General features: G+C 35.8%; 1 protein-coding gene across 2 annotated transcripts in view; it reads right to left on the reverse strand.

Moving 5' to 3' along the window:
• PRMT3 (protein arginine methyltransferase 3) overlaps positions 1 to 27,444 on the reverse strand; it is a 74,418-nt gene that overhangs the window by 45,874 nt on the left and 1,100 nt on the right. For both annotated transcript variants that reach the window (XM_039335366.1, XM_039335367.1), the window contains exons 3-9: positions 26,457 to 26,539; positions 23,978 to 24,027; positions 22,824 to 22,926; positions 19,939 to 20,092; positions 16,824 to 16,965; positions 14,477 to 14,542; positions 5,195 to 5,316 (exon numbers count right to left, since the gene is read on the reverse strand). In XM_039335366.1, the coding sequence (XP_039191300.1) occupies positions 5,195 to 5,316; positions 14,477 to 14,542; positions 16,824 to 16,965; positions 19,939 to 20,092; positions 22,824 to 22,926; positions 23,978 to 24,027; positions 26,457 to 26,539 (720 nt within the window). The remainder of the gene's footprint in view (positions 1 to 5,194; positions 5,317 to 14,476; positions 14,543 to 16,823; positions 16,966 to 19,938; positions 20,093 to 22,823; positions 22,927 to 23,977; positions 24,028 to 26,456; positions 26,540 to 27,444) is intronic.

Raw genomic sequence — 27,444 nt, forward strand, 5'->3', positions numbered from 1 at the left:
GATTGGTCCATTAGTGGGTAAAAGTGGCAAGAAGGTGACACGCAACAGGGAGAAAGCAGAACTATTTAACTCATTTTTCGCATCTGTCTTTACACAAAGGAAAAAACAGACCAACCTATCAAAAATAGTACCATAAAAAACAAAATAGAAATATAAGTTAAGATAGGCAAAAAAATGGTAAGTGAACACCTGTCCAGCCTAGATGAGTTCAAATCACCAGGACCAGATGGATTACACCCAAAGGTTCTTAAGGAACTGGCAGATGTGATCTCAGAACCACTGAACTATATTTTTCAAAGATCCTGGAGCACTGGGGAATTACCATAGGACTGGAAAAGAGCTGATGTAGTTCCCATCTTCAAAAAAGGAAAAAAAAGGACCCAGGAAATTACAGACCTATCAGCCTGACCTATACCTGGGAAGATTCTGGAAAAGATAAACAACGAATCAGCGAACACCTAAAGGCAAACAAAGTCATTACTAAAAGCCAACACGGGTTTGTCAAAAACAGATCATGCCAGACAAATCTTATTGCATTCTTTGACCAAGTGACAAAATTAGTGGACCAGAGGAATGCTGTGGATATAATTTACTTGGACTTCAGTAAGGCATTTGACAAAGTAGACCACAACCTACTACTTGAGAAGATAGAAAAATGCAGGTGAGACAGCATCACCACCAGATGGATCCGTAGCTGGCTGACCGGTCGTATTCAGCGTGTGGTCCTCAATGGAACCGCATCTACATGGAGGGAAGTGTGTAGTGGGGTGCCCCAGGGCTCTGTTCTGGGCCCAGTGCTCTTCAACATCTTCATCAATGATCTGGATGAGGGGATAGATGGGGAACTCATCAAATTTGCAGATGACACCAAGCTGGCAGGAATAGCCAACATTCCAGAAGACAGGCTTAGGATACAGGAGGATCTGGAGAGACTTGAACACTGGGCACTATCTAACAAAATGAAATTCAATGGTGAAAAAAGTAAGGTTCTACATTCAGGCAAGAAAAACCAAATGTATAGGTATAGTATAGGGGGGGTACCTTGCTCGATAGTAGTAACTGTGAGAGGGATCTCGGAGTCCTAGTGGACAATCATTTAAATATGAGCCAGCAGTGTGCTGCAGCTGCCAAAAAAGGCCAACATAGTGCTAGGCTGCATCAACAGAGGGATAGAATCAAGATCACATGAAGTATTAATACCACTTTACAATGCCTTGGTAAGGCCACACTTGGAATACTGCATCCAGTTTTGGTCACCACGATGTAAAAAAGATGTTGAGACTCTAGAAAGAATATAGAGAAGAGCAACAAAGATGATTAGGGGACTGGAGGCTAAAACATATAAGGAACGGTTGCTGGAATTGGGTATGTCTAGTTTAACAAAGAGAAGGACGAGGGGGGACATGATAGCAGTGTTCCAATATCTCTGGGGCTGCCACAAAGAAGAGGGAGTCAAGCTATTTTCCAAAGCGCCTGAAGGCAGGACAAGAAGCAACAGGTGGAAACTAACCAAAGAGAGAAGCAACCTAGAACTAAGGAGAAACTTCCTGACAGTGAGAACAATTAACCAGTGGAACAACCTGCCTCCAGAAGCGGTGAATGCGCCAACACTGGAGGTTTTTAAGAAGAAACTGGACAGCCAATTGTCCAAAATGGTATAGGGTTTCCTGCCTGAGCATAGGGTTGGACTAGATGACCTCCAAGGTCCCTTCCAACTTTATCATCATCATCATCATCATCATCATTAATGGAAGTTTTAACCAGTCCTTTCCATAAATGACACCACTAAATTTTAGTAAAGTAACTGATGTTTCTAGTGTTTGTGAAAACAATCATCCTAGTTAACAGCAGTATTTTAGCTGAAGCATGATGGTGTAATTTCAATTTCCTTTATGGATATCCTTTTTCATATTTTAAATAAAAATATGTGCAAGGAAACTCAAGATTAAATTACTCAAGATTAATAGCACTTTCTCTGAAGCACAACTTATCAATCTTTCTTTCTTTTGCCATGTTACGACAGCTAATACTAGACAGGGCAGTGTAATTATTCACACCACTGGGATTTATTTCTCCGGCACAATGATTATCTATATTCTTTCTTAAACACTTATTATAGTACAATCACCTTACATCTGATGTGCAACAGAAGTCAGTAACCTCATTATAATTTTAGCATTTTAGAGGATAAACAGCAATGAAAAGCTTCATGAACTCAGTAATTCCATACTAACTATAAAATATTAACCAAATTAGGATTCTCTGGCAATATTTACATTGAAAATAATTACTGGCATCCAATCAAGAGTAATGTTATTTTCTCATCTTCTCATTTAATTCTGGGTTTCCCTGGGCATTAGGTCTATCTTTGACACTCCCCAAACACCAACTGAAACAAAAGAAATGAAATCCAAATGGATTCCACCAATACTTGAGGAGGTTCCCGACAATCTTACCAGCAGTTCCATTGAGCACCTGGCTGCTTGCTAATATAGAGGTGGTCTGGTCACTTGATGAAATTGTTCCTGAATGGTCTCTCTTTGTATATTTCACTTTGAAATGTGTCTTTTGTTTACTGAGAAGCTCCAGGAGATGAAGCAATAAATCACGATTGACTGCACTAATGAAGGAAGACAAGAAGCTCACTTGGCCAAGCATGGAGAAGCAAACTCAAATTCAAGCCTCCACTGTGGCAATAAGACAGGAGAAGCACACACTTTTTTCCTCTTTCAATGAACTGACAGGCAGTGGCATTGTTTAGGGTAGTCCTTTGGGAAGAGGGTCTCGCATAGACTCCTACCTGGTTGCTGCAATGAGTGTGCAGCTTTGTGTGGATAAAGTCACTCAGATTTACCCATCTCGACTCTTCATAGGCAGAGTTCAATGTGTGTGACTGGGATAGTATTTTGTCATTTTACCTGGGATTCGTTTTGGCTACTGGAGTGTAAAGAAGTAATATGGTTCTCTCTAATATGTCCTCAGCCATCTACAGTTTGGATCCATGCCCCCACCCCAACTCTTTCAGAGAGCAGGAAAAGGGCAACAGTCAACTCCAGATGATCAGTGCTTCGTTTTTGGAGGATATTTGCAACTCTGAAAGAAGATACAGTTTGCCCTTCAGCTAACGTTTCTTTGGTCAATTGCTATATTTCTTCTCCAAGGTCATCTAGTTCTCTATGGCCTGCTTCTTCCTGAACCTAGCAATTTTTAATAATTATTATCTTGTTTCTAACCTTCATTTTCTTGGGAAGGTTACTGAGACTGGAGTCATTGTGGGAGCACTCTAAAGAGAGATTATTTAGACTTGTTTCAAAGTGGGACAGCATTAATCACTCTTGTGGTTGACCTCTGTTGGGACCTGGATGGAGGTAGAATATCCCTATTCTTTTAGAGGTCTCATTGGCCTTGATACAATTGACTATGGTATTTTTCTAGAATGCTTCTGAAGTTGGAAAACTGGGGCACTATTTTACCATTTCTACCTTATCAGGCAGTTCTAATTTATGCAGGTGGAGATGTCAGTCAAGTATTCACTCTCTTTATGTACTACATGTGTCACAAGTTCCGACTAATGAAGCACTTCAAAGAACTTTCAGGCATGTTTCCTAAAGTCTTTATTTGCAGAGCTACAATTTTTGCCGGTCACCATGTTGGACTGGTTATGCCAGAATCTGAACTTCCTGTCGCTGGCATCAAGCTTTCCTTGCTCAACCCCTCCCTTCTCATGCAGTCACAGGTCACATTATCCAATTAGTGAGAAGGTCAAACGTTTACTTCCTCTTTCTTTCCCGGGCTTTGTCCCCGCTCAGTCTAAGCTAAGTATTAACCCAATAAATGCCAGACAGTTTTGCATATTGTCAAAGCAAGAATATACAGTATTTGCAGCATTGACAACATGTAATCCCCGCTGCATGCGTTTTAATGAGCAAGGGAGTGATCTCGTTCGAGGCACAAGATTCACTCTACAAGTTTTCAAATTACGAGTGGAATGAGCAGACTCCATTACACTCGTAACTCGAGGACTACCTGTATACTGGTACCTCACAAATAAAGGCAAATATATGTGTCCCAGGACTGACCCTGATTGTATATTTGTACCTGCCTCTGAAGATCAACTAATCCAGAATGTAGTAACCCTGTGGTCTTTCAGCAAGGGTCTGTTCACTTTTACCAGCTTCCTATCAGATTCTCAGTGCAATTTAAAGTGTTCATCATAGCCTATAAACTCCTATCGTTCCATCACTGATATGTGATTTGGCAATGAATTAGCTGCAAGATTTTCTCAAACCAGAATTGACTTGCCCAACACGTGCATCTTGAGAGAAACTGTATGTGATCCCTCAGTTCCATAAAGTATGAAGGGAGAGGACTCCCCACCGAAATTATACTGGCTACTATTCTTTAAACACTATGAAAATTTTGGAAACTTAAGTATTTGGGGGCCTTATGTGAAATGATAGAATGCTTAATCTGATTTTTGATTGATATATAATAAATTATTAAAAATTGGTTTTATAGTTGTTTTAGACTTTTCAAGAATGTATTTTAAATAGCTATTTTACTCTTATAACAGCTGAGAGTTTAGTGGTTGTGACAGTCTTAAACTTGATAACATCTGTTAAATGTAAAATAAACCAAAAATACAGATACAGCCAAATGTATTGATACCCCTCCACTTTTTTCCGAGAAATAAGTTGAAACCGACACAAGGAAACAGCATCCACTATTTCTTCATTCCATACTCCATACAGCAGACATTTTGCTTTTGATATATGACTTAACATATTCTTGCAAATAATAAATCAAATGATTCCCCATCTGTAAAAATCATAGTGACAATAGTGGGGAACTACTGCTTTCAAAAAAATAAATAAACCAACCAAGTGAGTACTTCTGTTCCCCGTTGCTTGCAAATAAAATGATGCATTATAGGAGGATTATTCCCTGAACATTTATAACACTGACCTTTTTGAACAACACAGTTATAATTTTATCCTGCAGAAAATAAAAAAGTAAAACATGGCCTGCTTACAGGTCACAGGTCTTTATTAGAAGCCCAAGAATACCTGGCTTCCATTTAGTGCCTAGTCTTGGAACAAAAATAGGTCTGATATGACTAAAGTCCCTTCAAAGTCCCTTCTCTTTAAGCATTATCATTTATTTTAATGAAGTCAAATTTGTGAAGGGTGCCTACCTAATGATGTCCATGGCTTGATAAATGATTTCAGATTGATCCACTCCTATCACCTTTTTTGCACCTGCTTTGGCAGCAAACATGGAAAGGATTCCAGTGCCACATCCAACATCTAGGACAATCTAATAAAATACAAAGAAAAAAAGCAAGTTATTGCAATGGGATAACGGTTACAAATAATGATGAAGACATTGAATGATGTTACTAAATAATATCTGTAACCAAAAATCTAGTTATGCATACTCAATGTTAATGTCTTCTCGAACAGAAATGAGTTCTAAAATATAAAACTTGAAAATTCTGAAGTTGTTAAAAGATACACTGAAAGTCTTCAGCATTTAGAGTCTTGATTAAAAACCATTTAATGTCTTACTGCAGAAGTCCTCAACCTTGGCAACTTTAAGACTTGTGGACTTCAACTCCTAGAATTCCTCAGCCAGGTTTGCTGGCTGAAGAATTCTGGGAGTTGAAATCCACAAGTCGTAAAAGTTGCCAAGGTTGAGAACCCGTCTTACTGTTATAAGCATATGTCTCCTCAGCCCACAAAAAAACCCACCCCTCTTCAGATGCAGAACAAAAACATTTGGCACTCCTGAACTCATGTTGCAATTCTGAGATATTCACAACAACCAGCAGTGCCAGGACATCTGACAGCCTTCAACAAAATTGCTTGCCAATAGACCAGAGGCAAGAAACACTTAGAACCACATTTAAGCCATCAAGTCCAACTTCCTGCTCAGCATGGGAATCCAAGTTAAAGAATCCCAGGAAAATGGTTGTCTAACCACTCTTTGAACACATCCAGTGAAGGGTTATCTGCATTCTGGAGAAAAGGGGGGAGGGGAAACAGTGCATAAGCCGTACTGAGTTGATTGGTACCTGAACTAAAACATGCATTTTGAATGTTTTGGTCCAAATATCAAATAAAGCAGTGCTGTTTTGTTTGGAACATGGACCAAAATAATGTTATTTTGAGCAGAAGTGGAAAGAAAAGATCAGAAAAAAGAAATGGACATTAGAGATTTGAGAGAAGAAAGAGAAGGAGATGAAAGTGGAAAGATCAGGTAGTGGGTTGGCCAGTAGGATCTGCTGGTTGGCCAGGAGCCTGTTTCTTACTGATCAAAACCATTACAAAACACAAATAGAATTCTGGCTTCATGATAATAACCATGCATGCTCCACATTAGTCTCTGTCACTAATAACAACGAAATCAGGCAATAAAAAGTCAAAAAGCAAAAATTTACTGTAGAATCATTCATGGTTTATCATTCTCCTAACAAGCTAGAAGCTGAAGGAGGCTTTATTTTATTCTTAGTTCATAACTAAAAACAAAACCAGAGATTTTGCAATAACTTTTAAGCCGAAGAAATGAAAAGAGAATTGTCTGCAAGAAGAAAGGAAAATATGAAATGGATTTGTTTGGGAAGCTATAATAAACTCTTGTGGGCATAAGGGACTTCCTCTGAAAGGCTGCAGGAACAGAGATCAGATTTGTCCCCCATTTCTGCAGCCTGCCAGAGGAGTTCCCCTCTCCTCAGCAAGCAGCCCTTTTCTTTTGGGGAGGGATACCAGCTACATGCAAACCCAAACCCTTTGGCTCTCAAAGTCCTGCCTGCCAGGTGTCAACGCTGCTAACATCGGAAGTTTTTGCATAGACAACAGATGGAAATGCAGCCATCTTTTACCTTTTGCTTTTAGAATTAGATGGTGCTGGGAGAGGGAATGTGAAGAAGAGTCCAGCTAGACATAACAAGCTAAACCTAGCTTGAGAAACAAGGTTATTTTAACCAGAGCTGATAAGGAATTGGTGGCTGGAGAACTGGAGAGGAAGTCCATGCTTCAAGGTAATTGGGGAATGTGATTTATGACTGTTAATTGGAGGAGGGAATTGTGCTTTGATACTATGTGCTCAGGGGAGGGGAATTCAGTTTTTGGCTTCGATTTTGCAGTGCTGATGTTATGCTACTCAAAATAAAGATTCTTTAAGGTAAACAATGCCTCAAAGTTCTTTTGAAGAGTTTCATCTGTCGGAACCATGACATTAGGAGGGAATCTCAGTTGTGCGGCAACTTCCTTGCTGGCTCCTCCGTTGACTTTCTGGGGAAGCTGGCAGAGAAGATTGCAAATGGGAAACATGTCTAATGTTACTTTTTCCTTGTATTTTCCCCACAACAGCAACCATGTGAGGTGAGAGAGTATGACTGCCCCAAGGTCAGCCAGCTACCTTTAATGGTTAAGGTGAGAGTTGAACCCCCAGTCTCCTGCTTTCTAGTCTGGTACTTTAACCAATGGACCAAACTGGTATCAAAAGCTGCTGAAAGAGCTAGCAGAATTTTTAAGCCCTGTCAAAACTCAGCAAGAGTGACCAATGCACTTTCCATCATCCCCAGGCATGACCCCTGACTGAAAAAGATCCAGATAATGTTTCTTCAGGGATGTTTTGTAGCTAACATCCTACCATCTCCATAAATTTTCCCCAAAGGCTGGACAACAATTATTCAATTCAGCTGGGTCCATAGTAACCCTTTTAAGGAGGGGAAATCAAATGCTCTCTTCAATGACACTGACATCTCCCCTTCCTGCAGGATGCATTTACAAAATCCTACACTCATTTTCCTGAACTTTCTCTAGCAGCCAGATGGGCATGATCAAACCCACAAGTGCAAAGCTCCTTTCCTAATAAACAATTTTAGTGCAGAAAGAGAGCGATTAAAAAACAAAATACCCCCTTTTACAAAATGAATAGATATGGATAAAATACTATGGACCCAAAAGACAAAGTAGCACATGTGCTTGAAAAGGATAGTATTAATATTAACCGAAAGGCAACTTAAGGTAACTGAAAAGCAAATCTTCCTATACCAGGGGTCTTCAAACTTGGCCTTTTCATGACTTGTGGACTTCAACTCCCAGAATCCCTTAGCTAATGTGCCTGGCTGAGGAATTCTGGGAGTTGAAGTCCACAAGTCATAAAAGGGCCAGGTTTGAAGACCTCTGTCCTATATTTTAGCCACCATAGTATCTAAACTTTCTTTTCAAGCTTCTCTGATTGATGTTCCAAATACTTATCAGAAGGAGTTAAAACAATGAGCTTCCACCATAGCAACATGGAATGGAAGCAGACCCTTGCCTTTTTTTTTTTTTTTTGGCAAAGCTGGATCTCATATCTGTTCATTATCTTAAAAAAAATGCTAACTGTAAAGAAAATGTTTCCACAATTATATTTCTTCTTATTTATACCGATTAAATTATATGACAGCCAGCAGAACCATAGAGAAAATGCATCTCTCCCCTTGCAAAGAATATTTTAAATGTTGGCATGGCAGTAAAAATTGTTCATTTCTTGAAATAAATTAAAAGATTTTCACTTTAAAATGAACTCATTCTACACAATAATGAGGTGGGTTTGAAATGTGCTATGTTTATTAAGTACTTATATGGACTTAAGATATTTAATTTTTTAATATATGGAAATTTTAGATAACTCTCTAGCCCAGGGGTGTCAAACTGCCAGCCTGTAGACCGGACGCGTCATTTGAAAGCCGCGCCCACCCCATTGCCGGCAATGGTAAAATCGGCCCGATACGTTGAGCGACATCACGTGACGTTGCGAGTTTGACACCCCTACTCTAGCCATATAAGCTATAAATGAAGTATTTCCTTCATCTGTATTATGCTAATGATCATGATGGTGATGAACTGTAACTCTATGGACTTACCTTTTGCTTTTCAATGTGTCATTGAACAAGGGAAGTTGTATGCAGACAAATACTTAAGTTCTACAACTTCCTCAATCACTGAATAATTATGATTGAGGCACTGATTTATGATACATCTACACTTGATGAATCTCTACAAATGCCTCTACAATCTGCATTTGGGTTATCTGTTGTAGTAGTTCTGTTAACCTTTGTAAGCCAACCCAAATAACCATTGTGAGATGAGCTGCTACATAAATCATTTAAACATATAAATAAATTTCTTCAGATTCTACCGACTAAAATTAAGTACACACAAATTCAGCAGATTCACAGGAGCATGGAAGGCATATTTAGATCTTATGTTAAGATGTGAACATAGTAAAATATGAACAATTCGAAGGACTGAGGCCATTTTAATAAATCTATCCAATTTCCATGCTAGCAGGACAGAGTTTTGTATCAATAATAAGTATACATGTCTAAATGCAGTTTTCAAAATTAGTACTTTAGCTCTCCCAACACCAGCAGAAACTGGAGCAGTGACAGTTTTAAGAAAATAGAATTAAAGAAAAAATCTATTTGAACAAAAAATATAAAACCAATTAGGAGCTGAAGAAATGCTGCAATATTTTGAAATATTGTCAGCTATTTTATAATATCCATTATATAGAATCAAGCAGAGTAGCAGATTTCAATCCCACCTTATAGAGTTTTTTTTAAAAGCAAGAATCCACAAATCCAACAACTTACTTGGCAGAAACATGTTAAAAATTAAGAAAATACCTGTTTTTGAATGATCTGCCTGTGAATTTGTGGTCTTTGCCACAATCAAACTCAGCATTTTTCTTCCACAAACATTTATTGCTGGGTTTTCTTGTCCTTTTCAAGTACTATTTTTGATTATTCTAAATTAAACTTTCAAAAGCCCAAAGGTTTTGGTAAATAGGCTTATGAGGGTGGTGCATCATCTTGTGCATAAAGATCAATCAGGGTTTATAACAGGAAGGTATATGAAAAACAATGTTAGACAAATTATTAATCTATTAGAATACTTAGATAAGAACAACCAAGTTTCTGCAGGGCTCATATTTTTAGATGCTGAAAAAGCATTTGACCAATTGAATTGGCATTTTATGCTAAGAGTAATGGAAGAAATGAATTTTGGTGAAAACATATTACAAGCCCTTAAGGTAATATATCAAAAACAAACAGCACAACTTATTGTTAATGGAGGTCCTTCGGAGGTTTTCACAATAGAAAAAGGTACTAGACAGGGGTGTCCTTTATCGCCATTGTTGTTTGTTTTAACATTGGAAATATTATTGATCAAAATTCGAGAGTCTCAGGAAATTAAAGGAATATATGTTAATAAAAAAGAATATAAGTTAAGAGCTTTTGCGGATGACTTGGTTGTTACTTTGTCGCAACCTGATTATTATGTAGTAAACTTATTACAGTTGATTCATCATTATGGCTTGGTCTCGGGTTTCAAGATTAATGTAAATAAGACCAAAATTTTACCTAAAAATATGTCTAGTCAGGAGAAGCAGATTTTGACTACCCTGACGGGTTTTGAGATTGTTAATAAGGTAAAATATTTGGGGGTGATGTTGTCTGTTTCTAATGTAAAATTATTTAAAAATAATTATGAAAGGTTGTGGGTCAGGGTACAGAAGGACGTGAAGAACTGGGAAAAGTTGCAATTATCCCTCATGGGAAGAATTGCAGTGATAAAAATGAATATTTTACCCAAGTTTCTTTTTCTGTTTCAAATGTTACCAATTTTGAAAAATGAGATTAATTTAAATGAGTGGCAGAAGGGTCTCAATAAATTTATTTGGGCAGGGAAAAAACCAAGGGTTAAGTTAAAAATTATGCAAGACTTCCGTGAGAGGGGTGGACTCAAGGTACCAAATTTGAAATTATATTATGATGCGGTGGTTTTAACACTAATCAGCGATTGGGTAAATTTGACAAACTCTGAGATACTTTATCTAGAGGGATGGGACTTACTTTATGGGTGGCATGCCTATTTAATATTCAATAAAAAATGGATTGGGCTTTTAAATCTCATATCTTAAGAATCTCTTTACTTAGGATTTGGAGAAAATATTATAAAAGTGATTTCAAAGTACCATTATGGGCTATACCTTGGCATGCGATAGAAGCAATAAAAAGAGGGGTTAAAATGGATATGATGTCTTATAGACAGTTACTTAAATGGGATGGACAAAACTGGCAACTAAAATCACGGGAAGAGTTAGCACAAGAAAACTTTATTTATTCTTGGTTCCAATATAGGCAATTACTAGACAGATGGACGATGGATTGTAAGGTGGGTTTTCTTAGAGAAGATGAAAATCTTATTAAGCAAGTGAAGGATTCAAGACAAACCCACATTAAGAGAATTTATGCGGTTTTAGTTGAATTGGATTCAGAAACGGAAATAATTAAAGATTGTATGATAAGATGGGCGCAGAATTTTGGTGAGCCAGTCTCATTGGACACCTGGGAAAATATTTGGGTGAGAAATGTCAAATTTACACAAGCACAGAACTTAAGGGAGAATTTTTATAAAATGTTTTATAGATGGCATCTTGATCCACAAAAAATGTCTTATATGTACCCTGACGTGCAACCCAAATGTTGGAGATGTGGTTATAAGGAGGCTTCCTATTATCATATTTGGTGGTCATGCAGAGAGATAAAAGCATTTTGGATCAAAATATGGTGGAATATCCAGAGAATTTTTAGAAGGAGGGTAAAATTTACTCCCCAATTATTTTTGTTAGGTATTGTTACAGATTGTGATACAAAGGAGGTTGTATTGATGTTAAATTTGATTACAGCCGCTAGGCTGTTAGTAGGACAATATTGGAAGAAGGAATCCTTGCCTACATTGCAGGAATGGTTTCTTAAAGTAGCTTATCTGGCGGAAATGGCAAAGATCTCGGCTTTCTTAAAGCAACAAACGCAAGAGAAGTTTTTTGCTGTTTGGGATAAATGGATAAAATTTATACAATTTAGATTGGGTATACAAAAATATTATATAGTTTTTTCATAAGTTTTATTTTTATATATATTATAGATAATCTTTTTATATATATAAATATAAAGTTTTTAATTTAATTTTTATTTTTACTTTTTAAGCCTATATTCTGCTCTGGGAAGCTCAGGGGGGGGGAAGGGAGGGGGGGGGTTTTGGGAGGGGTGGGGGGGGGTTTATTTTTTTTTTATATATGTATTGTTTAGTTTTATTTTTTTGTATATGTTGTCTCTTGTTTTGTATTCTTTTTTCTTTTTTGTAAAACTTATAAAACTTTTAATAAAAAAAAAAAAAAAAAAGCCCAAAGGTTGAAAACTATAGCCTAATCAATATCCTATCTGCCCCTAATTACAGTAAATGATTCCATTCCTAAAACAATTTTTCAGACAATGTTCTCTTTAAAAATCCAGATTATCAGTTATGACTACAGCTGTCCTATAACTATTCCAGTATTCCTCTGAGCAGTTCACAGTGTCAGCATATTGCCTCCAATAACCCGAGTCCTCATTTTACCGATCTCAGAAGGATGGAAGGCCGTCAACTTGAGCTAATTTGGATCGAACTGCTGGCTATAGACAGAGTTAGCCTGCAATACTGCATTGTAACCACTGCCACCACATTTTAAGATGTGTGAACCTCAGCCATCATTGCCTTTCTCCATTTAAGCATGCATGGGTAATTGCTTATGAATAATATCAAGGCAAAACAATATTTGTTCCAAGTTAACAAAAAATGGTCTATAACAGCAGATAGTCCTATTCCACTTGCTATGTCCAAGGTTATCCATGTTTCACCTCACAGGGTTGCTATTGTGGGGAAAACAAGAGTAGGAAGAAGTATTAGGTATGTTTGCTGCCTTGAGTTATTTATAAAGGAATAAAGGCAGGATAACAATAAATAAAATAAATATACAGTGTAGGTTTAACCGAAGAACCAAAAGAGACCTGTTAGAAGTGTACCTCCCAGCATTCTAGAAAACCATGTGTCCTGGAGAAAGTAAAAATTGGAAGAATTTGATGGGACTACCTTCCACAAGCAGAACTGCTTTTCTGCACATATTCAACATTTTGGACCTTAAGACAACATATTTTTATTATGAATTAAATGCTACAAGTGTTTCCCATAAATATCAAGGTATAAAGAATTGGTATAAAGGTATAAAGAATTGGTATAAAGAATTCTTCATTATGCAAATACAGAAATATTTTCTACCTGTTCTCTAGCTCCAAGACAAAAATAAAAACTATTCCTTATATCATAGAAGTGGCACTCACAAGATTAGGATTAATATTCCTTTTTGCTCAACAGAAAGAGTCTAGATTATACACTTAACATAATTATATTAAAGAAAAGTCCCCCAGAATATGCTTTGTTAGCAGAGTTTAAAAAAATAAAAAAACATGTTAACTGCAACCTCAAAGGTAAAAATTCCTGCCAGAAAATAAAATAAATAATGTATGGAAGAAGATATACTTTTATTGAAGGAAATTCCTAAATATGCATTTTTGATCAAGAACTAATCAATGTGAAAAAGGATCCTTCCAGAGGCAAAGGATGATATGAATATTAATATGACTATGCAATGGCATGTACTGACTGGATCTTCCTTTCATATTGTTTACTCTTATTCCATAATTTACAGAATAAAGAATAACAGAGTTGGAAGGGATCTTAAAGGTCTTCTACCATAGTTCAACCTCCTCCCCAAGCAGGACACCCTAAACCAGGGGTCGGCAACCTTGGCTCTTTTATGACTCGTGGACTTCAACTCCCAGAATTCCTTAGCCAGCACAACTGGCTCAGTTATTCTGGGAGTTGAAGTCCACGAGTCATAAAAGAGCCAAGGTTACCTACCCCTGCCCTATACCATCCCAGACAAGTGGCTGTCCAGTCTCCTCTTAAGAGCCACTAGTGTTGGAGCACGCACAGCTACCAAAGGCAGGCCATTCCACTATTAATTATTCTCACTGTCAGGAAATTTCTCCTTAATTCTTCATATAGAAGTCGGATTTAGTCCCATACAAAGGCAGAACTTGCTAATAATATTTTTTATAAACTTACCAGGAAGGAATTTTTTATATGGATTTCACTCAAACCAAAACTGGAATCTGGACTCTTCCAGAAACTAGTACCTCTGGGGCTTCATGAAACTTTTATCATACCACACACAGGTTAAAAATTCACTTGTGATAGATTTTTAGAATGGTAAGTGTTCACACACTTATTTCAGATATCACTTAAGAAGAGCAAACAAGAAAAGGTTTGACAAAACCTTGTCATCAAAATTAATGAATACTCACAAGAGCACACTGAACAATGACAATGCTGATCAGCATTTCTCTTATCAGTATTCTGCACCCTCCTGTAGCTGAATAATGCTCTCCATGTAATAGGACTTTAGTATATTCAATCAAAGCCTTGTCAAAAAGATTCAGTACCCCAATTGTAGAAGGAATCCAATCCAGGAGACTTTTATTACCTTAGTGCATCACATGCTACAAATACATTAACAGTTTTAAAGCCAGCTCACTTACCTTATCTCTAAAGATGTGTGGGTTTAGATATATGAAGTCACGATAGCTTTCAGTACGTGCTTTATCCTATTAAAAAAAAGTATTCTGAGCACTGGCTACTATTCATTGTCCAATGATAGTTATATCAAAAGTTCATCACCTAGCAGTTAACTCATCTAACAAAAGCAATATTTTAAGTATGACCAGGCATTGGAATTTGACAAAAAAAAAATGTATTTTAATAAGTATTACAGAATTTCTAATACAGTTTTTTAGACAACAGCAACAAAATTATCAGACCTAAGTGAAATGTGAAAAATACTAGGATAATTATTTATCCTTTGCTTGTAAGGAAATAATACACATATCTTCTTTTTTATTGACTTTCTCTAATTTTTCAAGCACGGTAGTATAATGTTGTAAAAGCAATAAAATACTAGTCTTAATTTGATATTCAGGATGCACACCTACCCACTTACTTATTTCAGCTTTTGCTGAAGTTCACATGTATAAAGCTAAAAAGGTACAAAACTAAGTAACTCATAGAAGCTGTGCAAGCCACTCTACAGTGTGCAAAGTACGGTAGTTTTCCAGTTTGTACACTTGAACAGATGTAATACCCTGTGTTAGAGCTGACTCTGTAAACTGTTTAGCAACTAACATCATTCCCTTTAATAAATGTGGGCAGAAAGACAAACTGCCAGGAAATCATATGCTTTACTATCTGTGTAAATGGCTGGAGAACCAATCAGCAAACGAAGATAGTCCCTGGGATCCTATTTTTAGCTCCTCACAAACGCAGGTTTAAATATATATATATATATATATATATAAAAAGAACTAAAAAAAAAAGTGAGAACTTCTCCTTGCATACAAATCAGACACTGCACCACTAGATGAAACATCAAAAGGACAAAAGTACAATTTCCTGCAGCAGCTAGCAAAGTGAATTCCAAAACTTGCATTTAGGAATTAATCATACATATCTGTATCAGTACCTTTCAGGATTCAGATTGATAGATCAGAATTTGAGAGAAGCTTGAAATTATTATTTTATAGATAAATAATGTAAATAGAACATTTTTAGTTAATTTCAAACCCACCTACCTAAAAAAAAAGCCACACTACTCTGCTCTCATTTGTGAATCTTCTTACTTGCTGCAGTCCACAGGAATACTTCTCTGCATTCCTCTCCCATCAGAATTTCAAAGAACAAGGATGTAGAATTGGCTGTTCTTCGTCAGCAATGCAATGATATGGGCTTCACTGTTTGACAACTCAGGTGCTCCTACCCTTGGGCATATCTAGAAGGCTGCTTAATTTAGCTTCTGCCAGGTAATTAATATTAGGCCGTCTCTTTACTCAGCAGTACTTATCTGATTCTAGCACCATTGTTTCAGAAGCATTTTGTTTATTAAATATGCCATATTTTAAAGACAAGAGAATATACTGTAAGATCACAAATATTATGCAGCTTTGAATTTAGAGCTCAATTCTAAGCATGGATGGTGCTGTAGAAGCACTGGACCTCGGGCTATAGTAAAGGCTACAAGTCTGAAAATCTTGAAACTGTTCATCCTAATAGTACTGTAACCCTTCTGTATTTGGAGGTACCCAGAGTTCCCATCTCTGCTTAAGCAAGAAGATATTTTATCAGTCTTCTCTTACCGAGCCAAGGCACTGATTAGTTTGTAACTTATACAGTTAATTGTTCATCTGGAGCTCAGTCTGACACAGAAATCCAGACACTGTAATTTATAAATCATGGTTGAGTGGTTAATATTATGGGGAAACTAGGCTCACATGGAATGTGAATCCATATTATCCATAGGATCGTTCCTTTGTTTTGCCATTTTTTTCCTGTACTAGTCACTTACTTAGAAGCAGATGCTACAATGTAAATGCTGTCACTAATGTAGATAAAATCCCTAAGGCTAGCAAATGCACAACTGTCAAAATTTAATCTAATTACCCCAATTATTTAATATCAAAATATTATAGAAGAATTGCCTCCAGAGTTTCTTCTATTGCGTTTATGGAAGACCTAAATCTATATTAGCTATCATATGGCTGAACTCCTATCCGCACTGAAGGGGATATGTAAAACTTAGAAGAAAAAGAACCAAAGCAGCATATGGGCAGGCCAGATTATATATGGTCCTTTGGATTTTGAACTGTGTTTTTATATGTATGTTTTCTCTTATTATTTTGTTCACTTTTTTCCTTGCATTTTTACCTGCGCTTCACTAGGATTAACAATCTAGTGTGGATAGGGTTAAAAATGCAGCTGTATTGCAGTATATGTATGGGGAAACAGCCTCCCTTCCATCTTTCTCACTATAAGAGATGCTTCTGTTAATTTCCTAACCTTTAGCATTTCTTCATGGATCCCAAAGTGCCCGTACGAGCTGAAGTAAACATCTTCCTCATCCTCCTTTAAGTTTCCAATCGTGCTATCAGATGAGCTACTTCGGATTTCTGTGTTCATCACCAAATCCTGTGCAAATTGCCTGTAATCAATTTGAAACATACCCTCAAGACATACAGTAGTATAAGAACTATAAAAAGGCAGCATATAGGTTGCATACTGTGCTGTTTGGTGCCTTCCACATGCTGAAGCTCCCTCTGCTGGCTACTGCATTGAAAGTTGCTTGGAATTCTTTTGAACGCTTCAACCTCAGTATTTTTTGACATTCCAGGGCATGAAAAACTACGGTATATCTGGTTGTTTCTATAACCTTACTCAATTCTAACTGTGAGAGTCAATTTGGTGTAGTGGTTAAAACACTAGGCTAGATACTGGGAAACTACGAGTTCTAGTCAAATGTATCCAAAGTGGTTTTTATTTTTAAAAACACAATTGGACTGATTTTTTGAGGAAAAAAGATGTTTTGCTTCCTATCCTGGAATCTTCATCAGTTATATTGGATGCTGTGGGAGAGGAAGAACAGTTATTGATAGCTGAGATTAGTTGGGGGGAATGATAGGTTCTGACAGGATGGTGGTGGGAAAATGGAAATATTGTGTTTCCTTTGCAGTTACCACTATGAGTTCTAGTCCTTCCTCAGACACAAAGCCAACTGGGTGACCTTGAGCCAGGACTCTCTCTCAGGCTTAGGAAGCAGAAGGCAATGGCAAACTATCTCCGTAAAACCTTGCCAAGAAAACTGCAGGGACAAGTCCAGCTGGACAACAGGAGTCAATAATGACTCAAAGGTACACAATTCCAGCTGAAGTAAAGCAAAATGTATATAAAGATGATAATGTTTTGAAAGGTGCTTTCAGAAAACATAAAACAGCAGGGAATAGACTCCAAATAATCAAGCTGATGTTAGAAAAACTTTGTCCAATTACTTTAAAGTAATTTAGCAACCTTTAAAAATAATAATCTTTCAAGGAATAGCAAAAAATAAAGAAAAGTAGAAGACAGTCACAGGACCACAATAGTGGAGAAATTAACATTTTAAAGGCATTTTAAACAATACTATAATTTTCCAGCATCCACTTTCTGCTACAAAAACAATAAAAGTCTACAAGGCAATAGCAGTTCCTTACTAAGTGATTTTAAGAACACAATAATCCAGAAGTCTATTTTTAAAAAACAAAAATACTATTTGAAAGAACCATGGTTATAATTTCAGAATACCACATATAAAGCAACTAGAATGTGGAACAGAAGCTATTCTAATATTTTACAGGCAAGTCTACATCAAATAAATCTTAGCTCTTGGTAATGAAATGGACTTACTCTTGTGATTTTTGTGGCAAAATACAGAAACGTTTGCCAATGCCTTTCTAAGATGATTTCTGACTTCCCTTCTAGCCTATAACTAAAATATTTTAACTAAAATATTTTAAATGTGTTTTGATGCAGCCTTGAGCATCTGATTCTCTTCCTGTAAAGCAGGATTTAGGGGTAGCTGTCTAGGACGTTCCAGTCTGTACTTTTTATAACAACAAAAATATTTGGATGACACTATCAACATTGATCAATTTCAACATCCCTGGGAATTGGCCATGCTGATGGGAGTTGCTGACAGATACACAGGATAACGTCTGGTCAGCTACCGATACCCTATGTATGTTCTAGTTGGATCACTAGCCACTAATGAAGGGGTAAGAACAGTGCAGAGTCGTGCTCAGTCTGTGCCTTCAGAATAGACATTTCAATCAATTTTGTGACTCAAAATACTCCTGTCTCAGGACTGAGCCAAATAAAAGAACAGGAGGAATTGATTTAACAATTCTCAGTTGAAAGAATGGAATGCCCTACTTAGGCCATCAAGTCCAATCCATAGTTTATGACAGTAATCTAAATTAAAGCCTCCAGTTGAACTCATCCAGTGAAAGGGACATTACCATGGTAATTATTTCTACTGCTAACCTGCTTCTTTCAATATTAAATAAGAATCTGTCTTTCAATAGCTTAAGTCCATTAAAGCAACATGCATTCGTGAATTATGAAGAACCTGTTTTGACTTTCTAGTAATATTATTCAGTTATTTGAACATGTTATAATCCTGCTCAGTCCTATCAACATTACATAGTCATAGTTTCTTGATCTCTGGCAGGATTTAGTTTCTAGTCCCCTGATCATCTTCACTGGCTTTCCATAATATCATTCTCATTTGTCCAAATCCTTCTTAAAATGTGCCAACCAGAATTAGATATACTCAGTATGAAAATTCACCAAAGAATAAATTGTAATGATTATTTTTTTTGTTTTCAAAATTGTAATTATATTAATGGAGCCTTAAATTGACTTTTTTCTAATGATGTATTTCTGATTCATACAGCTTTGCAATCAACTGCTGTTCAAATACCCTTTTCATAAGCACTGTAATTAAGCCAGACATCCTCCCTGAATCCTGTATCTGTGCCTTTGATCTTAAATGAACAACTTCACATCTCTCTCTGTTGAACTTAATTTATTACTTTCATGACATTTCTCTAGCCTATACAAATTGTTGTGAATTTCATTTGTTTTCTAGGGTACCAGATAATCCATCTAGTTTTGCCTCATTTGCAAATGTGCGCAGCTTTCTCTCTATCACTTTTCCAACACTAATAAAAGTGTTAGGGCTGAACCTTTAAACACTTAATCATAACAACACTCCAGTTCAATGAAGGCATTCTAACTATGATTATTTAGAGCTACCTATTTATCCACTTGATGATTATGCTATTCAGCCCACATTCCCTTTTCACTGTCCAATAAATCTCTTGCTATTTCTTTTTTGCTGGGCTTATTTTCTTTATTGTATTATTTCAACAACAGGAGATTGCGTTTTAGTTTAGCTGAATCCAAATTTGCGGAACAAAATTACTTCCTTCTTATTGATCCATTCATTAAAAGTGACTAATTGTTCATATTTTCTTGTCTTTAATACACTAGATATTATACTCCTATATTATCACAATATAGCCAAGGATGTTTCCAACTAAGATTTTGAACTAAAAAGTGTATTATTCAAAATGATTACCTCATTTTCTGTAGATCATCTTGGGCTCTGGCCAATGCAACTTCTGCTAACTCAGTTCTGTGCTCAGCATTTTTCAAGCATTCAAGGAGAGATGAAGCCTCAGATACTCCATTAGGACAAGAGATATTGGAAGAATCAAGCAGGTCTTCTATATCTGCAAATAAAACACACAAATTTTGTACAAATATAGAATGGAATGGTTTAACTTTGAATAAGAATGGATATTGACCATGCTTCCTAAATATATGTTTATTTTGAAGAGTAATCCAGACAAGAAGCACAGCCAGGAACACTAGCTCTGTCTTTATTGTAAGGTTATTTTTAACAGAATCTTCCAAGAATGAAAATATTTTCCCCTCTTACTTTCTTGTTACACAACTAGGATCCCTTCTGAAACATTTCCCATTTCATCCCTCCTCTGGGTTGAGATATCTTTTACACACCAATTGTCAGTCTCCAGCTTTTTCTCCTATCTTCCAAGATCGTTCCCACATATCATTATAACACAACATGTAAACTCAGAGGAGTGAGTATAATGTGAATTTTCTTTACTTATTTTTGCTTAGTACAGTAATACAATATCCTACCAACAATCAATCAATCTTTATTCGGTCACTGACCAGCAGATAAAACACAAAAGTTACAACCAGGATCAAAAAGGAAAAAAATATAATTGTTCTAAAATATCTAAAAAGGTTTAGAATAAATATTATACTGTGCTGCATAAACTATAGAATAATACAAGGCTGTGATCAAGGAAATAAAATCAGACTAATCCAACAACATGTTAAGGTATAACAGAACGGAATGACCAGGATATTTAGTAAAGATTTTAGTAAAAATTTCTGGTAGCACCTGTATAGAAAGGGCAATACAGTATAACATGTATTATTGTTTCAATTATTCCTCCACCACAGTCTTTGTTCAAAGGGGACTTTACATATCTTCCTTAACAACGGCTGTTGGAAGGGCACTGAATCTGGCTAGGGATAAGGAATGTTGGGATCATTATATAGTTAAGATATGTGCAGAGTGGCTCAAGAAAGTGTTTCTGGATAGAGCTGGAAAGTTTGCTTGCAGGTCTAAGTCAATAGCCCTCTGCTTTAGATCAGCTAGTGCACATACATGGATTATCAAGGTGATGGCTGGCCATGAAAAACCATGAAATTGCAATTTAGCATGTGTTGCCTGGCATCAGGAAAACTGAAAGCTATCCATCATAATTAAAGGGGCCAAGCTGGCTGAAAAATAGGAGAGCTTAAGCCAACAGGAGAAGATGAAAACCAGGCAAAAGTTTGGATTTTAGGTAGGCCAGCTACCTGTTCAAAACCCAACAAGGTGCTTGAAAAATAGTTCTCAGAAACGTGGCTGAAATCTTTCCAAAGAAAGAAATGACCTGTAGGGCCCCCAAAAGAAGCTGGGTTTGAATATTTGCCAAGAAGACTTTAATTACCGTGGGTATATTCTGAACTCATAAACAGCGAAAGAAAGGTAAAATAGTCAAATAATCAATAGTCAAAATAGTTTCTTATGTTGCTTCTTCCCAGTTCCAAAGCTCAAAAGGACTCAATCCAAAGGATTAGCGTGTCTGTTTTACTTTTGTCTGTGCAGTACTCACCAAGCCAGAGTCAATATATGGACAAAATCTATCATATGTTTGCTAGGAGTAAAAAACAACAACAGTATTGATGGATAATCAATCAACATCAATATTTTTGAAATTCTTTTTTCCAAAAGGGATTTGCTAATTTGCAATTAATAAGCTTTAAAAATAAGCTCTAAATTCCACTGGATTCATAGTGCAACACAGATGTGTATGAGTTCACCATAGAGTATTATTCGTTCAGGATCCATATGTAAAGAGAGCTATGGAACACACAGAATCATAGGTGCCTCATTGATTTCAAGGGACAGAGTATTCTAGTCTGCAGATGATATCACAAAGCATCCATAAGCAATACAACTCAGCAGACATTAGAAAACCTCTGATTTTAATGATAAACCAGTTGAAAAATATCTATTAGGTCTACTTGTGCAACCCCATTTAGACTATGCACATTTTTCCAATTTGCATACCTCCTTGAAGGAGTGAAATATTTTTAACAGAATATCCCCAACTCACAAGACAAATTAGCAGAATTCTGTGGCCCATGTGGTCAAAAAGAAGTGAAAGATCAAGTAGGCTCAGCATATCATTTACTATATCTTCTCACAAATTTTCTATCAGGATAAATTTATTCTGCCTCAGATCAAAGACTGAAATCAGAAGTAGGATCCAGAAAAGGATCTCTAAGAATATCTTTACCTACACAGGCATCATTATTTCAATCCCTTCATTCAAAAAGTAATATTACATGCATCAATAAGAGCTTCAACAGCTTTGGCTTATGCAAATTCTCCAAAACATTCAAGAAGCCACCACATTCCATAAGTCTCTGTTGAAGAGAAGAGATATTAAGTTCTTTATGAAAAAATAAAATATAGCTTCCATTGTCCAGAAAGATTCTTTCCTCATATCAAACGTTCTATTCTTGGCAAAGATCAAGACAATATTAGTTAATTTCTGGCAGTCTTGGATGCAACTGATTTAAATCATTTTCACTCTGTATCTGGCTTGGTTATGGAACACAAACAGTAATAGCCTTAGTCACCATAATGAATGATCTATGTTGGAAATGATCACAATATAACACCAAAATGCCTCTAATTTACATTTTCTTCCAAAAGGGATTTGCTAACTTGTCATACTATTTTCAAACAGTTTAAAGAACAGATAATTACTATTCCCGTTTGAAAATATAAACTAACTTGATTTGGACAAGGCTTCAAGTTATTAAAAATTTCCTTATAAGTTTGCAAAAATGTAAAATGAAAAGAAAATTTACCAAACTGTAGTAATAAGTCATTTTGTATTACAGGCTTCAAATAGTTATCTTCATCCCAAGGAAATGGAGGTCTAAGAGAATTAACGTACTCTGCGTCTGGCTTCTGAAATAGTAAATAAACATGGAGGTGACAGACTATTCTAAGAATGAATCATAGACACAAATAACAAACTGGAGTTTTTAAAGTTAGACATATAAACTACCTGTAGCATAATTCTACAACTGATACATTCTTCCTCTACTTTATAGCTGAAGAGTCTTTATCTATTTCTTACCTTTCATGCCTATATAATGCTCCTAATTTCCCATCCAAGAAAAATCTTTTTTTAGTCCTAACTTGAACTCGAACTTTTACCCTTGTCATCTAAGAACGATTAATCTTGTATTTTATATTTTAAATTTTGTCATCTAGTGAGCCTTATTTTATTTTAATTGTGATGCTTCTGACACAAATAAACAAACATCTAACAAAGAATATACATAAACATATATCATTTCCAAATCCATTGCTTGACATTAACAACAAGCTGTTGCTAACAATAAGTAACTCTAAAATTAGATCTAGAAACAATAAACATCAGTGAACATTGAGGTCCTCATTTGGGTAAGAAATGTCTACAGCAGTGGTTCTCAACCTGTGGGTCAGGACCCCATTTGGGGTCGAACGACCATTTCACGGGGGTCGCCAAACAAGGCTGTCTGCCATTTTTCCCCCTTTTCTTTGGCCACGCCCCTGGCACCCGGTGATGTATAAGTGGTTGGGGGTCACCACAACATGGGGAACTGTATTATGGGGTCGCGGCATTAGAAAGGTTGAGAACCACTGGTCTACAGTTATGATGTTAAGAGTGATCTAACACTTCCAGATTGCCTTGAATATTATGCATACTTATTTACCGTATTTATAAGCTAACCCAATTAACTATGGTTTTTAAGTGAAGTAATATTCTAGGCATCAAGATAATCCACCATAAATAATTTTTAAAAATGGATTTTACATTCACATTTGGTTTAGTTTTTACACTCTCACAATTTCTTCAAGTGGCATTCTCAGAGACCTAATACCAAAGGTAGAATATATTCTTCTCACCGCTCTCTAATTTAAATAACATTATTTAAATTACATCTACTTTACAAAATACTTGGAAACTTACTTGCAGTCTAATAAAATTTACTAGCTTAATGTAGCCATAGAAATCAAGCCCTGAAAGAAGCAGAAGAACAGAAATGTTTATCAGAATCTTAATCTGTTTACTCTCGTGTGTTTTTATATTTCCTCCCATTATTTTATTTCTGTATTGATTTTCTTTGTCAAGTTCAGTACAAATACAAGTTTGCTACATTAAATGGAATATTATATTTGCTCTTATCTTAAAAATTAACATATCTTATTTATTAATGTAATGACTTATACTACTTACAATTGCAAATTTTAAGCAGTTTACATCTAGCAAAATAAAACAACCTTAGTAGAAAAACAACTGATAATGACTGGACCAGCAACTGATGTGCATGTGTGCACATACCCCTTTGAGTCAATGTTGATGACTGTCTGAGCCAATCCCTGCTGATTTTGGGAAATAGCTTAACATGGTCTTCTTCTGTGGCTAAGAGAGGCTGGCAAAGTGCCTCAGGCAGGACTAGAACTCACAGCTCCTCCAGTTTCTAGCTTGCTGGCTTAAAATCTACACCAAACTGACTCCCAAATGATTATTAATATTTAAAATATTTAAAAGGTAACAATGGATACATTCATAAATGTTGGATAACGTAGCCAACATTCAAACATTACAATAGCACTTATTTCCTAAAGGTTCTGGGAATAACACTATTTAAGGCAGTCAACTCTGCAAGGAGGTAGCAGAGTATTGTAGACTGTGGGATCCATCACAGGAAGGGCTTGTGTCTTTACCAATATTCTGAGAGTTGGGGAATGTGGCATGCTCCCTCTGCTGGAATAATTATATCAGCGACGTAGAGGCTTTGGTAGGTAACAAAAGTGTTTGCCCCACTTTTCCTGCAAGTCTTCTTCCAGGCAATATGCATAGTTTCTCATCCTACTATTTTGTCACAATAGTTTATGAGGAAGATTGAGTTGAATGAGAATGACTGGTTCAAAGTCACCTAATGATTTTCTGGAGTAAAGGTGGACTTAAGCTTGAGTTTCCCTAAGTGCCATTTCAACACTTTAACTGCTTATTCTTCACATCATGCTTCCATATATTTCAACTTAAATATTCTATTATTCTACTCACCCAAAAACAATCTAATTCACTTTAGATTTTCATTGATATTCTCATTTTACAAATGAAAATGAATTTAGTATGTGTTAAATTGTATAACAAGGTAAGACATCCTTCCCACAATCATGAACATGCTAAAAATTCTACTCACAGACACACATACAAATTTGTAAAGGGTATTTATACACGGATACGTCATTGTTAAATTCTAGAATGAAATTTCTCTAAAGACACTCCATACCAATAAAGAGAATTTCACAAACAAATAAGATAAAGTATCATACAAACACTGGACAATAGTTTTATATAAGGGGAACACTCTGAATAAGGCCTGGCAATTATTTTCCCTAAAGAATAAAATGCCCAATTTGTAAAAAATGAAATGGCAATAGAACCATAAATAAGAAAAAAGCCTACCTACAATAAATAACAGGCTTTAACATTATTAAATGGATTAAATATTTGGGAATTTATTAACAAAAATTAACAGATTTATTCCCTGAATTGGAGAAATATAATGGCAGATATTTCAAAATGGATAAAGTTGATACTTTATTGGTTAGGAAGAACTGCAGTAGTAAAAATGAACATTTTGTCCATTTTTTTATCCCAAAGAATTCCAATAAGAATTGAAAATAAGACACTAAATAACCAGCAGATAATATTTTATTTTGTGCAAATTTAAATTTGTGCAGATTTAAAAATATTTAGTTAAAAAGAATAGAAAGCTGGGAAGAAAACTTAATCTTTACAATTTGTTATATTCCAACATCAATATTTCTTCTGAATTGTTAAGCTTTACAACATTGCCACCAAATATGAAAAAATCCAAAGTGACTATTGAATCCATTCTTTTCACTAAAATTTATGAACAATTTCTTCTCTAGAAAAATGGTTAAATTAAGTTCTGGGAACATACGACATAAAAATCAATATTTAAAAAAACACATCTGATATTCAATTTAATTCAACATGGAAACAATTATTGCCCTGTACGTAACATATCAAAAGTTTATTTTTTCACCTTCATATAGTATAAGACTTTAATGTTTAATCTCTTTAAGTTTTGAATTTGCCAATTTTTTGTTGGGCAAAAATTATTGTAATTTTTTCATTTAAAACAATTTGTCATATTGATTATAGTTAATTATTGCCTGCCTTGTTTTTAGCAGATTTATTTTAATATTCTTAAAACTTTAAATTGATACAATCTATTCTAATATGCAGAAAATAAATTTAGAAATTTTTAAGTTAATTTTACAATGCTTGTAAATCTCTATCTCCCATTTGGTCTTTTTATTTTTCTCTTCTTTTCCTTTTGTAGCTTTAAGTTTAGTAAACTTTTGAAAATGTAAAAAAAGAACCATACAATAGGTGGAAATAAACTTACGATGTTTTTGAACCATCATCTCAATACTGAACCCGTGGTCTGAGGTACAGTGGCAAAAACTATCTTCAGCTGAACTGAAAAATCTTAGAAAAAAGCAGTATTTTAAAAATGCATATAGACCAATTTTTATACTTTTAAAATGTAGGTATGAACAGCATAACATAGAAATAGAACCAAATATCTAATGATGGAACTATGAAAGACAGAATTCAGAGCATGTGTTAGAGAATAAGCAATATGTTCCTGAAGTATCAGGTGAAAAAAATGAAATGATAAATAAAAACATTTCATGAGACTGTACAGGGAAAAATAATATCCCTAAAAGAAAGGCACAAGGCTGGGAACAAAAGGATTACAGCAGTCAGATGTGAAAACTAACAGTGATGAAATGCAAAAGAAATTCAGTATCTGAAAAGATAGGAAATACATGTAGTGAAGACTGAGCACTACTGTGAATGAAGTATTCAACTCTTCTGTTGCCTCTGATACAGACCAGTGGGCCATTCAATTCAGTATACAGGTAATCCTCAATTTACAACAGTTTATTTAGTGACCAAAGTTACAACGGCACTGAAAAAAATGACATGACTGTTTTTCACATTTACAACCACTGCAACATCCTCATGGTCATGTGATCAAAATTCGGATGCTTGGCAACTGGCTCACATTTATGACGGTTGCAGGGTCCCACAGTCATGTGATCACGTGACATTCTGACAAGCAAAATCAATGGGGAAGCCAGGCTCACTTAACCACCATTATTACTAACTAAACAACCACAACAATTCACTCAACAACTGTGGCAAGAAAGATCGTAAAATGGGGCAAAATCCCTTAACGAATGTCTCGCCTAGCAAGAGAAATTCTGGGGTCAATTGTGGTTGTAATTCGAGGACTACTCTACTTTCTCTACATTGCTTTCACTAGGAAAGGTCATGTTTAGGGGTTTTCCCCCAAAAGAAATTGGAGCAGATGACTGCAACCCTGC

Source organism: Crotalus tigris, unplaced genomic scaffold (assembly GCF_016545835.1).
Source record: "Crotalus tigris isolate CLP2741 ecotype Arizona unplaced genomic scaffold, ASM1654583v1 scf7180000017640.1540244, whole genome shotgun sequence".
Lineage (NCBI taxonomy): Eukaryota > Metazoa > Chordata > Lepidosauria > Squamata > Viperidae > Crotalus > Crotalus tigris.